Source organism: Mesoplodon bidens (assembly GCF_964165515.1).
Source record: "Mesoplodon bidens genome assembly, chromosome: 14".
Classification (NCBI taxonomy): domain Eukaryota; kingdom Metazoa; phylum Chordata; class Mammalia; order Artiodactyla; family Ziphiidae; genus Mesoplodon; species Mesoplodon bidens.
In genome coordinates this window covers 80,733,510-80,748,644 of record NC_138170.1, presented here as the reverse complement: position 1 = coordinate 80,748,644, position 15,135 = coordinate 80,733,510, and the positions used below count along the sequence as shown (strand labels likewise).

The following is a 15,135-nucleotide window of genomic DNA, read 5'->3' as shown; positions in this document are numbered from 1 at the left end:
CCAGTCTTCACCCTCCATCTCTGGCTCATTCTCTGGGGAGGGGCTTTCCAGCACGGTTATCTGCATACCTTCCCAACCTGGAATTTTGAGTGTACCTTGAGTGAGCTTGGAGGGGAGAAGGCAGGTGGAGCTCGGGCTAAGAATGTGCAGTCCTGAGGGGGTGTAGGAGGCCGCTAGGATAGAAGGCAGTGGGTTTTCGGTAAGTAGGTGTTTGAAGCAGCAGGATGTACACGGCAGAATTTGGAGTCAGGCAGACCCGGCTTGGAGTCCTGGCTGAGGGAAGGGACTCGCGTGCTGTCGTTCCCAGAGCAGCCAGGGAGGGAGACGCAAGCAAAGGTGCCACCCTTCTGTCCCCGAGCAGTTTAAACCAGCAGTTTGGCTGCATTGCAAATACCCTGCTCTCCTGGGGCTCTTTTTTTTTTTGCGGTACGCGGGCCTCTCACTGTTGTGGCCTCTCCCGTTGCGGAGCACAGGCTCCAGACGCGCAGGCTCAGCGGCCATGGCTCACGGGCCCAGCCGCTCCGCGGCATGTCGGATCTTCCCGGACCGGGGCACGAACCCGCGTCCCCTGCATCGACAGGCAGACTCTCAACCACTGCGCCACCAGGGAAGCCCTGGGGCTCTTTTTGAGACCCTCTGTGTCCTGCAGTAATTCCCAAGCAGAAGAGGCAGCATGACTGGGACTTTGTCACTCTCCTCTATGATCTTTGGCAAATTCATCAGCCCCTCGGTGTTTCCTCCTTCATCTGTGAAATGGGCACAAGACCGACACCCACACCGCAGGTGTTGGCTCATCGAACCCTCACGGCAGCCTCATGAGAAAGGAGGTGCAGAACGTAAAACCCAACAAGGCCACATGGGCTGTGCCTGCGGTCAGGAGGGTGGGTGGCTCTGTGGTGGCCTGGAAGACACAGGCTCATCTCAACCGTGCAGTCGCACGTGTTTAAAATTACACTCCACAATAGGGGCCAAACGCAGGATGTCCACCCAATCCGGCCTGCGCTATGCCAGTCTGAGACCTGGGGAAGGCTGGCCAGGGGCTCAGAGAGGTTTCAAAGGGACAGAACACGACGGTGGCTCGTACGGGCTGTGTGTTCTTCTCCTTTCCAGCCACGTGACCGCTCCCGGAGGCCGCCCGGCGGGCCGAGGGTGGAGGAGGCATCAGGGTGCTCCTGCGGCGCTTCCGGAGCTGGAACATCGGCTGACACCGTCCATCTGAAGCGCTTCGGACTTCCTAGTATCTGATACGATCCTATTCAGATGTTGACAGAAACGCTCTGCCCTCTTAGATAGAAGGAGTCTGACGATTGGCCACTCTGAGTTAGTCAGCCTACATTTTTTTACGAAACCTGAAACACGAAGAATTGACTCCTGCGAAAAGGATCCGAGGTTCTGAAAAGTCTTCGTGTAAGGTCTCCTGAGCAGTGTACATCTTTTCATTTTGACTGGCATTCTAGTCCCCTAATTAGATTCATGCGGTTGACTGAAAAAAAAGTGTCGGAGTGCTTTCCTAATTGACAGACTTGTGATTGACAGAACAGTCCCTGAAGTCTCATAATTGAGCAAACAGCCTGTCACCATGCAAGTCATTAAAATACCATCAAAAACTGAACACTGACAAGTGCGAACTTCAATGTTGTTCCCAGCTCCTTGGCTGAACACAGACACTCGAGTGAGATGAGCCCTTTTGTTTCGTTCTGTCGCTCCTTGCAGACGCCGCAAAGCCAGCGACACTAAGGACTGTTGCAGGGGTGGGGAAGGGGGTGGCCAGGTCCACAGATGACTGTGCCCTTGCCCTAAGCCGGCACCGCCAGCCGGGGTGTACAGCTCCCATCGCAGTTTCTGTATCTGTGTTTTCCTCTCTGCGCTCCCTCAAACGTGGCATGCTGCACCGATCTAGGGGTTTTGGTTTTTGTTTTAAAGTAGCAGATGGAGATGAGAGCTCTTCTGCTTTGCTTCCGCATCCCACCAGCAGAGGCTCACATCAATCTGTTGCCACTGAGAGCTTCAGTTCACATTTGGATCTCATTTCCCACCAAACTGTTTGCATGGAACATAAACATTTTCCAATTCAATGAGGGGCCTGTAGCTTCATCTCCTGGGTTCCCACCCAGGCACTGGTCAGGCCGCTTGGCTCCAGGACCACGTGTACCCGTCTGTCTGAAAAGGATCCTCTAGGTTGTTGGTTGAAAAGGATCAGCGTTGTTTGTAGGGTCGGCAGGGGTCGGAAGGGGAAGGGACTTCTGTGTCATTTTACAGATGAGCCACCGAGGCCCAGAGAGGAGTCCTGTGGTTGTGAGCCCTCTCCTGGGACGCCTGTTTCCCGGTCCACTTCTTTCTGTCTCGTACCTGCCGGCCTCCGGGATCTCTTGGTCGGTGGGATGCCGTTTGCTCCCTTGCACTTTAAGATGAGGAAATCTAGTCTGAAAGAAAATAGTCTGAGCAGGGTAACACAGCCTGAAGTTCCTGGGGTTCAAACCCAGGCTTCTCAGGTCTCCACTCTACCTAGAACCGGCCCCCAGCGTCACAGGTGTAGATTCATTCATCCAGTTGTAGCTTGACCCCGCCATGGACCAACCAGGATTCTGGGCTACGTGCTCTTTCTCCGTGGACATAGTCACCTGTCCCCACGGCTCGTTCACCAGGGCTGTGTCCCCGTGATGGCCAAGTCTGTGACTCCAGCCCAGATGGTTCTGTGTAGCTCCTGGACCCTTCGTCCGGCTGCTCTCGATGTCCTCTGCCTTCTTAGCATAGCACTTGTCCAGCTCTGTTGTGATTGTCCAGACAGAAAACCCCGGGGAGCGCAGGGGCCAGGCTGCTTGCTGTGGCCTCCATGCCTGGCATGGTGCCTAGAGGCATTGGTGGCATGAGCTCCAGTCCACCAGCCCACAGCCCACAGGCCGCCCCTCGTAGGGCCCCGGGAGCAGGGGCCTGGGGAGGGGCGGCTCATTCTGGACATGGAAGGAGCCAGTAGAAAGAACACAGAAGCGGGGTGCCGTGTAATGGCGTCTTCCCTCTTGTCTGCCCTAGTGCGGGGCAGTATTGGATTGTAGGAACTGCTTCTGGAACGAGCACATGGGGCAAGAAAGCAACAGGCTGCAGAGGAAATACCCAATCATTTCCTGGTAGAAGGGGAGGGAGGGTGAGGGCAGGAGGACAAGGTAGGAGGTCACTGAGATGCAAAGCTAAGATGGAGCCCCATGTGCCTGTCTTGCAAAAGGGATGCGCTGAGCCAGAAGCTTTGCGGGGGGGAGGCGTGCATCTGGGGAGTCGTGGGGGGGGCCTGCTCTGGGGCTGCCTATCTTTCTCCGTTTAGCCTAACAAACGTTTACGAAGCACTTTGTAGGGTGTTAACGGCATTTTCAAGGAAAATGGTCCCGGGAAGCAGGTCTAGTACTGCTGGGTTGGGGACTATGCCATAGCCGGATTTGAATCCAGGGAACAACTAATTGCTGACATGCCTTATCTGAGCTATTTAAAGAAAATGAGCATGCTTCCCACCCGCACCTCCCAACCCCGACCATGTGGAGAAGTCCAGAAGCTCTCGGAGTGCTGGGTTCTGTGCAGGTGAATAAGGTACGGCTCTTGCTCCTGGGGCAGCCTGCTGAGGGGTCCAGGGGAGCATCGGGGGGCCCTTCTTGGCTCCCCTGGCACCTGTTCGTAAGGCCTAGAGTGTCCTCGTTACTTGGGATTGTGCGTTTGGAGCGGTGTGTACCGGGAACTGATCGGCTTGGACGTGCAGGAACTTTGGGCTCCTGTGCTTGGCCAGCAGCCTGGGACAGGGGAAGAGAGAGAATGTGAGCCTCCTCCAAGGCCAGGAGGGAGCTTAAGCCCGCGATCAGGACGGGGAGCCTCTTGGTTTAAAGTAGAGTGATGATGACAGGGACGTGAATGAGGAGAGGCAGTCCCGGATGAATAATGCAGGAGCCGCGTGGATGGGATTAGCGACGGCGTCTGGTCGGTGACCACCCGGAGACAGCACCGGGAGACACCCGATGGGCTCCGTCATCGATTCCGGCCTGATGCATTTTTAATGGCTATCCAGATGTACTTCCTAATTGGCAATTACATCACTGTGTGTTCCAGAATAAAGCATGAGTCATCCTCCAGTGATGAGGAGCACGCGGCTGCCAAGCTGTCCAGCACAGGCCACCTCCCCATGCTGTCCAGCGTTAGCTACAAGAAGACCCTGCGCCTCACGTCAGAGCAGCTGGTGAGTGTCCTGTCCTCCCCCTCCACCACGCTGTGGGCACTGGCCCAGCCATGGCCACCTGGACTCAGTGGGTTCAATGATCCGGGCGTCCCTCCCATGCTCTGGCTCCGGCTTCAGCTCTGGCACCTTCTCTATCCAACTGCCTGCTGCCCCCCGACCCCACGACCTCACATCCCCCTTTTGCTGCCTCCGGTTCGCGCCCCACATCAGCTCCTGTCCAGGCTGGCTCCAAAGCATCACTTCCCCTGTGTCGGCCCTGACACTGCCCTGGAGGCTCCTGTCCGCAAGTGTTGGCGGAAGGCGGCCCAAAGGGGTGAATTTATCCTGAGCTGTGAATGACGGAGAGCCCGAATCGCAGGGCTGTTTCCACTTTTCCAGAGATGTTTGTTAAGTCAGCCGCATCTCCTGAATTGGGGGGAAATGGAGCACTTGTGATGGGGTTCAGAGAGCTTCCGGTAGCAGGGGGCCGTCCTGGTCACAGTGTCCTCTGCTCTGTGGCCGTACCACCAGTTTTTTTGTTTGTTTGTTTGTTTTTGCGGTACGCGGGCCTCTCACTGTTGTGGCCTCTCCCGTTGCGGAGCACAGGCTCCGGACGCGCAGGCTCAGCGGCCATGGCTCACGGGCCCAGCCGCTCCGCGGCATGTGGGATCCTCCCGGACCGGGGCACGAACCCATGTCCCCTGCATCGGCAGGCGGACTCTCAACCACTGCGCCACCAGGGAAGCCCCGTACCACCAGTTTTAATCCCTGGGCCCCGTTTCCCAGGAGCAGACAGCGAGCAGGTATCTGCTCTCTGCTGCGCTCCTAAGAGTTTGCGGGGCCCAGGCTTAGTTGTGACGGTGTCTGCTGGGAAAAGAGAGCAGTCAGGCCTGACACCCTGTGCCGCTGGGGGCGACCTGGACTCCCGCCCCCAGCTGGCTTGCACTCGAGGGCCCCGGTCCCGAGATTCAGAACCGCTGAGAGGGGATTCTGCCTTCTGAATCCGGTGTGATTTCCTGGGGTCTAGCTTCTGGGCTTCTGGATATGAGATGTCCCTGATAACTGAGACAACTGCTTTCTTCCAGTTTGTGTCCGTGTATTAACTAGTGCTCATGGCTGGTTCGGGGAACATATTTTCACACTTGACTTAGATTCGTCTCCCCGGCCGTGGCCCTTCGTACTCAGCCGTGGCCTAGTAAGTGCATCCCAGTCTGAAGTTGTGATTTCCTGCGACGACCCTCAGAGCCTGTCACTTACAAACCCCAGGGGGCGTGGGTGAGGGTGAGCTGCACTATGCTGGGGCCTGCGAGGGGGCCTGGGGTTCAGGTTGCCCAAGTCCTGGCAAGCCCCGTCCTCCTCGAGAGCGAGACAGGGAAAGAACTGTACGGTGGCCTAGGGTGGTGCTTTGAAAAAAATAAAATCCGAATCCGGTTTCTCGTGGAACAGAAACCGAATATCCCTCTCTCTGAGCCTCGCCCTCCAGCAGACACAGTGTGCGTATCTTTCAGAAAAGCCTGAAGTTGAAGAACGGACCCAATGACGTGGTCTTCAGCGTCACTACGCAGTACCAGGGCACGTGCCGCTGTGAAGGCACCATCTACTTGTGGAACTGGGACGATAAGGTTATCATCTCTGACATCGATGGAACCATCACTAGGTGGGTCCCGCCGACTCGGGGCCATGGGACCCTGGGGCCTGGAGCCAGCGTGTCAGTTCCTCTTTCCGGGGCATCGTGCAGCTCATGCAGTTCAGTTTCTGGGGCGGTCGGTGCCGCCTGCGGAGCCGTAGCTCCTTGATTTAAACAGCTGCAGTGGGGGATCGGGGGTCGCTTCCCTCTGGGGCGGCGGCTCCCTGACTTTGTTGCTCAGTTTCGGGGTTTCCGTCCAGAAAGCAAGTCGTGCATCCCATTTGCATTTTTTAATGAGGCATTTATGGTGCGATGAGTCAGAATGACTTTTTTTTTCCCCCTTTCGCCATGCCCTTTTAACTTTATTTTTCCTGTCTCTGTTTTTATTTAGATCAGATACTCTTGGCCACATTTTGCCCACCCTTGGGAAGGATTGGACCCACCAGGGCATCGCCAAGCTGTACCATAAAGTGAGCCAGTAAGTACACAGCCGAAGTACTTGCGGCAATCTGCACACAGAACCTTTGCTGACGGGCTGACTTACAAAGACGGGTGCCCCTTGGCCAGGGAGGGTCCTGAGCGCGTGGGGAATCCCACCAACTTCAGATTTGAATTCAGTACCAAAAGGCAAGAAAGGAAGTGGCCTGGGAATTGCAAGTTGACAGAGGAGGAAGGCGGTGGCAGCCTCAGGGGAGGGGTTGAGGTTCAGTTCATACTGAGGAATGGCACAGATAGTCGGGTGAGGACATGGTAGTCTCTGATGTAGACCAAGGGAGTTACTTTAGGCTGAAAAGGTCCAGATTCCAAGCACGTTTTGTGGGCCAGCCAGCGGTGCACATCTTGCCCATCTGGTCCAGGGAGCGCTCTGCTGAGGGGCCGTACCTGGGACGTCAGTGTGGGAGGGTAGATAGATCTTGAGTTGTTCTCCTGTGTCGGGCACATCTGTCACTTAACTCTTACAGTAGTTCCGAGAAGCAAGTAATATCATTTCTAGGTTTAGAGGGTTAAAACAATTTGTCCAAATTCCCATAGCTGCTAAGAGGCAGAACTCTCTGAAACCCTGGGCGGCCTATAGCTCCAAGTCCAGTGCTTCTGCTCTGGTGCGTCTCCAGGGTTCAGAGCCCTTGGGGTCCCCATCCCTGCACCACCACCAGCAGGTGCTTGGTCCCACTGTCTCCATCTCTCTGGGGACTAGAGTCTCCCACGTAAGTGAAGCCTCTCTGCCCCACTGCTCTCTGTCCTTGAGTTAGTTACAGCCGGGAGGTGCCCTGGGCTGATGGGACTCTGCCCCGGTGTGTGCACCTCCGGCCCACTGGGGCGGTGACAGTGGCGGTGACGGTGGCGGTGACGGTGATGGGGAACGGGCACTCAAAGCTGTCGCCAGTACTCTGAGCACAAGTGAGTGAAGTACACTCTCTGCTCCTCATCCATTCATTTATCCAGCATTTATTGAGTGCCTGGTGCTGTGATGACGACGTAGACATGGTCTCTGGCCTCCTGGACCTCACGCTTCGGGTTGGTGGGGCACGAGGTGCCTGGGAGGGCCTTTTCTCCTGGTGGATTCAAAGCTTCTCACTTCTTAGATGCCCAGCTCATTGATTTGACTTTCCTTCTCTGGATGTCTTCCTTAAGAAATGTTAAAAGTAATACATGCTTCTTTGAAAAAAATAAATAAGAAAAACGAGAGAAATATAGAAGTACAAAAGTCACATCTTTCTCCTGCCTTACCAATAAGTCCTTATTATGTCCAACGAGCATACAGATAAGCAGAGAAGGTACGACACTTACACAAGGGCCGCTGTGAGGTGGATTCTCAGGAGTAGAATTGCCGGTGGAAGGCCGAGCACACCGAAAGGTTTGGTCGGTATTCCCGAGCTGCCCCCAGAGAGGTTCTCCAGGCCTCGCTCCTGTAGGCGGTGTGTTCAGGGCCTTCCCCGCCACCTCCGCACGGCTGACTCTTTGCCTCGAAGGATTAATCCACTGATGAGCTGCCTTGACTGGCCTGACACTGAAAACTGTCTCTATTTTTAGTCGAAAGAGACCCCTGTGGGTCAGGATATAGAGTAGTTCACAGCCTGATTCATTTTAGGTTTTGGAACATAAAGCTATTCCTGTTCTTACTGTAAGGTTTAAAAAAAAAAGGCACTGTGTTTTGCCTCTTTTTTTGGGGGGGGGGTTTGATTTGTGTCTCTCTTGGGTTTTCCTAGAAAAGGCATCTTCTTGAAAAATAAAGTTGCGTAGCTTACCAAAGAATGCCTGATCGTTCTTTTGGTTCTATTGATTGATTTAGAATGAGTCCACTCTGTGGGTGAGGTACCTGAGAATCACAGAGTGCTTGTTGTGTTTCAATTTGGTTGAGAGGAAGGAGCTTGACGCTTAACTTGTTCACTGAGTTTGAGGTGTGTCCTCTGTGACGCCCGGACGGTTAGACCAGTGATGTCCTGGCCGCCCCCCAGCTCGGCCGTCGCCTTCCGGGGCTCTGTACAGGAGCGAGGGTGGCCTCCTTAGCGTGGCTCTCAAACCCTGCGGTTTCGGGTCAGCTTCCGCTAGTTCCTGACCTGCCGCTGCTTCTCCACAGACCTTCTTGCTCGAATCCAGTCTGACTGTTCCCCACCCCGTATCCGTCGCTTTCCCATCTTCCCACCTTTGCTCACATGGTGGCTTCTGCTTGGTGTGCCTTTACCTCTGAGTTTTGCCTCCCCCAGTTTTTCAGCCTGCAATGCCCGGCTCAGACCCCGTGGTCCTCACCAAGCCTCTCCAGGCCAGAATCGGTGCCCTGGGCAGCTCTATGTCCTCCTTCTCTAGGCTTCCTCATACCCAAGGGCTCGGCCTGGCTTGGTGGCCTTGGTGCCATCCCAGAGTTCTAGCCCAGGCCGGACGCGGTGTCGGCTTTCGTAGCTGGTTAGAGCGAATGCCCATCCAGGCAGCGTCTCACATGCTACCTCCTCCAGGTCTTCGGCAGCCCCAGCTGGGAGAAGGTCAGGGACTGACTGAGAACTGGCAAAGGCTGGGTGGCCGTCTCTGTTGGTGTCATATTTGTGATTGCCCAGAGACATATTTAGAGAAATGTTGAGCATGACAGAGTACCAGGACGAAGGGGCCGTTTAATTGAGTTTTGGACTGATCACTCTTTCCCGATGCTGCTTTCCTTGCATTTGGGTAACCCTCAAAGTTTACGCACTGCCGTATTTTTCTGATGGAAAAGCCAGTCTTGCAGATGACCACTTGCCAGGAAACAACAGAAAATGAGGACAATTGTATTTATTTTTTGCCAAATGTAACTACTTGTTTGAATAAGTCAGCCCATGAGAAATTACCTGTCAGGTTGATTATCACCTTGTTCGTAGAGGGGATATAAAGCTCGCTTCGTTATTGATTTTAAAAAGCGGACTCAGTTATTGATGAAAAGGAGCTATAGCAGATACAGATAGAAGAGATGGGAAACTCCTGCGTATTCAAATATACGTGTTCAATAAGTAGAAGGAAAATAAAGCAGGACCGTTTCCTGAAATATCTAGATCATTGAGCCAATGGGGATTTGCGGGGGGCTAAGTATGGACAATAACTGCTCTAATTTCCTACCTTCCTTGATAAATATTTTTATATTCATGTAACCGGAAATCGGTGGCTCCATGACTTAGTGAGAGGAATGCTTCCTGTGTTTCCATAGATAAATTAGTTCATCTGTGGCCTGAGGAATGTATTGTCTGAAGCCGAGATGCTGAAGACGGGGACCGATCATTAGCAGACTCATTAGCATCTTTCTTCTTCTCCTGCCCACAGCGCTTCTTTCTTGCCCTCACCTCAGGTCTTCCTAGGTTATCGCGTCATCACTGTCTGCCAGGAAGGGAGAGGGTGGTGTGGCGAATGGGAGCGGGTCGGGGACCTGGGCTCCAGGGGCCGTAGCCGTCGGCCCACCACAGACCTTCCGACCCGTCCCTGGCTCGCGGCTTTGGCTTCCTCGTCCCTAAAGGGTGGAGTTGGATCCCACCACCCCTCCGATCGGTCCCTGCTAGGCTGGCAGCGCTGCGCCGCTGGGTCGTGTGGTTCAAGTCAGTCCTGAGCCTGCGTGCGCTGTTCCAAGCCGAGGCTCCGTGAGAGGCCTGAGGATGTGCTGAGCCTGACCGCAAACCCGCTGTGCACCGGGCGCTGTTCTGGGTGCGCTGGGGGGTGCTGCCGGCCCCTCCCGTCAGGCACCCTGTGACCCCCAAGAAGGACACCTACAGCACGCCCCGTAATGAGGCACTGGGGCGGGGTGTAGTGAGAGAGGCAGATTTTACAGACGTCAGTGAAGGAGAAATGAATTCTGATTGGAAGGGCGAGGAATCAAAGAAGGCTTCAGTGAGAAGGTGGCACCTGAGCTGAGCCTCACTGGATGAGCAGAGTTTTGAAAGAGAGGAAGAAGCTCCTCACAGGTGGAGGTAGCAGTGGGAGGCGGGGCTGAGAGATGGGCAGGTTCGTGGGGATGAGGAGCGCTCACAGAAAGGAGGCCGCGGTGCAGGGGGCCTGTGGTGCAGGGGGCCTGTGGTGCAGGGGGCCGGCGGTGCAGGGGGCCTGTGGTGCAGGGGGCCGGTGGTGCAGGGGGCCGGCGGTGCAGGGGGCCCGCGGTGCAGGGGGCCGGCGGTGCAGGGGGCCCGTGGTGCAGAGGGACGGCGGCCTACGTGACCTGGAAGGTGGCTGGTACCAGACAGCAGGGCCCGTGGAGGCGGGACTGAGAACGAGCCTGAGTTTGGCCGTGAGCTTTCCTTTCTTAAGATGGCAGGTGAGTACCCTTCCTCTAGGGCTGCAGACAGGGCTACCGAGTTCCCTTTCCTCTACATCACTGGCGTTCAGTGGGGATTTTGCCCCCCATGGTATATGTGGCAGTGTCTGGAGACATCTTTGATTGTCATGACTGGGGCGCGTCATCGGCAACTAGTAATTAAGAAACTCCTATACAGAAGCTTATCTTGGAAAATTAAGTAGAAGAGGTCGAAGGTTACCCAAAGGGAATCTATCCAATCTATTTCAGTATCTCTCCAGGCCTCTAAGAGGGATGTAGAGATTGGGACGAAAGGGGAACATCATTTGTGCCAAGCCTGGCCATGGCATGATGCCTTCTTTTTGTCTCTGGCGTTTCCCCAGAGCCCTGTTCTAGTTGCTGAGATGTCGGAGGGATAAGTGTGACCCACGTGTGTGTGTTGCACCTCTGTTCACTGGTACTTCTTCAGGCAGGGCTGTCCTTCCTGCCCTGGGGTCCCTCGTGGCCACCTTGCTCCGTCCCGTGTCCTGTTTCCATCATAGTTGGTCCCGCAGTAAGTACACTCTGCTCCTGCAGGGAAGGCCTGTGCTGGGCCCCTGAACACCCCCAGCCCAGCCTGGCCCGGGAGTGTCCCGTGGGTGTGCCTGCTGTGTCCTGCTCCTGGCTGCCCTCCTTAGCGAGGGGTCTTTTTTTTTTTTTTTTTTTTGCGGTACGCGGGCCTCTCACTGTTGTGGCCTCTCCCGTTGCGGAGCACAGGCTCCGGACGCACAGGCTCAGCGGCCATGGCTCATGGGCCCAGCCACTCCGCGGCATGTGGGATCTTCCCGGACCGGGGCACGAACCCATGTCCCCTGCATCGGCAGGCAGACTCTCAACAACTGCGCCACCAGGGAAGCCCCTGAGCGAGGGGTCTTATCCATGAGGGCTACCGTTGAGAGTAAGCTTTCTGGTGACTCGGCCACCTGAGTGACTGATGGGAACAGCTGGCATTTCACACAGCATTCACAGGGGTGAAGGCTTTGGAGAGGTGATCCCTGCTGCCACCAACGGGCATTTCTCCCGTTACGACGTCCTCGAGCTGCTTTTCCAGCTACGTTTAGTAACGGCCTTTGAGGGAGAACACTTGTGTGGTGAGGACAACCAGTAGCAGCATCAAGCCGTGAAGCATATTTGCAAACCAAGCCTTAAATAAAATTAGCATCTCAGACCCCTGCAGGTGGCAGCTTTTAGGACTTCAATGTGAAGAGCTATATACAGAAATAGTGATTAAAAAAAAAAAAAGATTGCATTAATTAGACAGCTCAGATACAAAGATGTTTCATTAAAATGCTTGCTTGATTTTCAGATGCATCCCTGTATTCCAAACAACCTGGTATTTCTAGATTCTCTTTGTCCCAGCACTTTCCTGTTTCTTGGTTTTAAAGAACATATTATTAGGCAAATCTCAAGACAAGTCCTTTGGCCAGCACGAAGTATTCACGGTGGAGCAGTAAGTCGGATAGGAAGCTGGTAGTTTGTATTTACCCATCAGCAAAGATTTACAAAGTGTCTGCTACTTGCCAAGCACTCTTTTTGGCGCTGGAGTTAACAGCGAGGGATGAGACAAGGTCCTCACCCTCAGGGAGCTCGTGGATTAAAGAGACACAGTCAAACACGGGGCTGTCGTGTAATATTAGTGACCGGTGGTGCATGAGGAAAAAAGCAGAGCGAGGGCTTAGTGCCTGGGCTGAGGGTGAGGGAGGGTGTGTTTCATTAGCTAGGCGGACGAGGGAGGGCCCGCCGAGGAGGTGCGAGGACCGGAGGACACCTGGTGTCCAGCCCGGTGCCAGGGAGCAGATGGGGCTGGAGAGAAAGGCGGGGACCAGGTCTCAGTGGCCTTGCGGGTCCCGGCGAGGAATTTGGATTATATCTGAGAGAACTGGCAAGGCTTTGGAGAGTTGAGTATTAAGTTTATTTCTCTGTGGAGGCTCGGTGGGGGGCAGGGAGATGATTGATGCTGTTGCAGGAGTAGAGGTCAGAGGTCCCGCTGGCGGAGGCGGGGGGACTAAGGGGCGGCACGGGGTTTATGGTGTTACGGGTGGGACTGAGTGGGCTTGCCGATGGGCTGCGGTGGGGCTAGAAACCCAGGGGGACCCCTGAGATGTGGGCCCCACCCCTGGGCTTCCAGGGCTGCCTGGAAGTGTTTGAGGTACTACTCGTGGGTATCTGATGGGTAATGTGGGGTGTGCCGTTGAGTGCATTGCTCTGGAGCTTAAGAGAGGGGTCTGGGCTACAAACGTGAAGTTGAGAGATATCAGTGTACAGACGGGGTTTAAACATTTTTTTTCATGTATTTAATCCAATATATTAAAATACTACCATTTAATCATGTACTCGATATCAAAACTGAATGGGAGGTATCTCATATTCTGTCTTTATTAGTAAGGCCTTGAAATCTGGCATATATTTTAATTTGTAGCACAACATCTCATTTCAGACTCCTAAGTTTTCAGCGGTTCAGAAAAAGGGACACGTAGTTCTCCTAAAGTAATAAAGTTGTGTTTAACCCTCCTGTGATCTGTTTCTTCACTTGCGACACTTCCGGCACCAGATGTGTGGGGTTTTCCCACATTTCACAATTCCCAAGTTCTCTTCAGACACCAACTGGGTGTCCAGTAGTCTAATTCTGACACTAACTACCTAGTTAGTGCAGACTCCACGGGTTAAGGGCTCATTCCCTCAAGGCTGCCCCAAATTCAGACACCAGTCGTAAGTGGTAGGTCCTCAGCTTACCCACACTTCTGCCTGACTTGGCTACAAAGTGAGGGTTCCCACATGCCCTCCCCAGGTTTGATGACGGCGCATAGGACTTGGGGAAACGCATTCACCGGTCTATGTTATCAGGGTATTACAAAGGATACAGCTGAAGAGCCAGATGGAGATGTATGAACAGTCCGGGTGCAGCTAAGTTGGACAGTTTGATGCCTCCGGCCTCAGTTTCCCTAACTGTAAAGCGAGAGGAAGACACCTACTGAACAAGGTTCCCGTGAGGATTAAACCTAGTGAGGCCATGAGGGTCCTTTAGCAAACGGCAGGGAAAGGCGTTCAGGCTTCTTTCTCCATTAAGATTTTATAGAATGCGGCCTCTGCTTGGGAATTAGAGCAGCACCCTTCCTCCTTGAAGCAGATACAGATCAGGGTCTGTGCACGCGAGATGGCTGCATCGTGTGATGCCGTTAAGCGTGAACGTTTCGTCTCTTTTTCAGAAACGGGTACAAGTTCCTCTACTGCTCCGCGCGGGCCATCGGGATGGCGGACATGACGCGGGGCTACCTGCACTGGGTCAACGAGCGGGGCACGGTGCTGCCCCAGGGGCCGCTGCTTCTCAGCCCCAGTAGCCTCTTCTCCGCCTTGCACAGGTGAGGGCTCGGCCTGCCCGCCCCCCGCCCGCACTGCTGGGCCGGCTCGGGACCCCTCTCCCGCTCACCGGAGGTTTTGCCAGAATAGCTGCTTTCCTCGTCCTCCCAGCCGACACCCCCGCTCCGTGCTGGGCCCCGGAGATTCAGCCTCCAGTGCGGGTCTGGCTTCATCACCCATCAGCATCCTTCGCTGGCTCATCACGGCCCTCGGGAGAAAGCCCGAGGCCACGAGCTCGGCATCACGGGCTCTTCACCACCCGCCTTGTCCTCCTCTCCCGTCTCATTCTCTCCGGGTTCTGGGATTCAGTCGTGCTGAGCTGCCTCCATTGTCCAGAGAGATGATCTGTGCTCTGAGCCTTAGCACGTGCTGCCCTCCTTTGTGGGGAGCTGCCCCTCTCCCTGCATCACTGGCCTGAGTCTTAGTGACTCTGAGAATCTAACTGTGTGCTTTCCTTGCAGTCAGGGACCTTGGCTGGGTCCAGTGGCCCCTCTACTAGCCACTGTCACCACCTGCCTGGCCTGAGACCTCCCGTAATGAGGAGTCCTTATCACACCATTTATTTTTATAGACCACCAGCCCAGTTCTTTTCTTTCATCGGTTATTTCTAAAAATATTTATTTATTTATTTATTTTTTAACATCTTTATGGGAGTATAATTGCTTTACAATGGTGTGTTAGTTTCTGCTGTATAACAAAGTGAATCAGCTATACGTATACATATATCCCCATATCCCCTCCTTCTTGCATCTCCCTCCCTCCCACCCTCCCTATCCCACCCCTCTAGGTGATCACAGAGCACTGAGCTGATCTCCCCTTGTGATGCAGCTGCTTCCCACTAGCTGTCTATTTTACATTTGGTAGTGTACATATGTCTGTGCTACGCTCTTACTTAGTCGCAGCTTACCCTTCCCCGTCCCCGTGTCCTCGAGTCCATTCTCTACGTCTGCGTCTTTATTCCTGTCCTGCCCTTAGGTTCATCAGAAGCTTTTTTTTTTTTTTTTATTCCATACATATGTGTTAGCATACATCATCTGTCGATGGACACTTAGGTTGCTTCCATGTCCTGGCTATTGTAAATAGTGCTGCAATGAACATTGTGGTACATGACTCTTCTTGAATTATGGTTTTCTCAGGGTATACGCCCAGTAGTGGGATTGCTGGGTCATATGGTAGTTC

General features: G+C 54.3%; 1 protein-coding gene across 5 annotated transcripts in view; it reads left to right on the top strand.

The window, feature by feature from the left end:
* Positions 1-15,135, top strand: part of LPIN1 (lipin 1) — a 72,505-nt gene that overhangs the window by 45,634 nt on the left and 11,736 nt on the right. For 4 of the 5 annotated variants that reach the window (XM_081255016.1, XM_081255013.1, XM_081255012.1 and 1 more), the window contains 4 exons: positions 4,087-4,213; positions 5,701-5,849; positions 6,211-6,297; positions 13,806-13,958. In XM_081255016.1, the coding sequence (XP_081111142.1) occupies positions 4,087-4,213; positions 5,701-5,849; positions 6,211-6,297; positions 13,806-13,958 (516 nt within the window). The remainder of the gene's footprint in view (positions 1-4,086; positions 4,214-5,700; positions 5,850-6,210; positions 6,298-13,805; positions 13,959-15,135) is intronic. The other variant, XM_081255015.1, reaches the window with a different exon arrangement.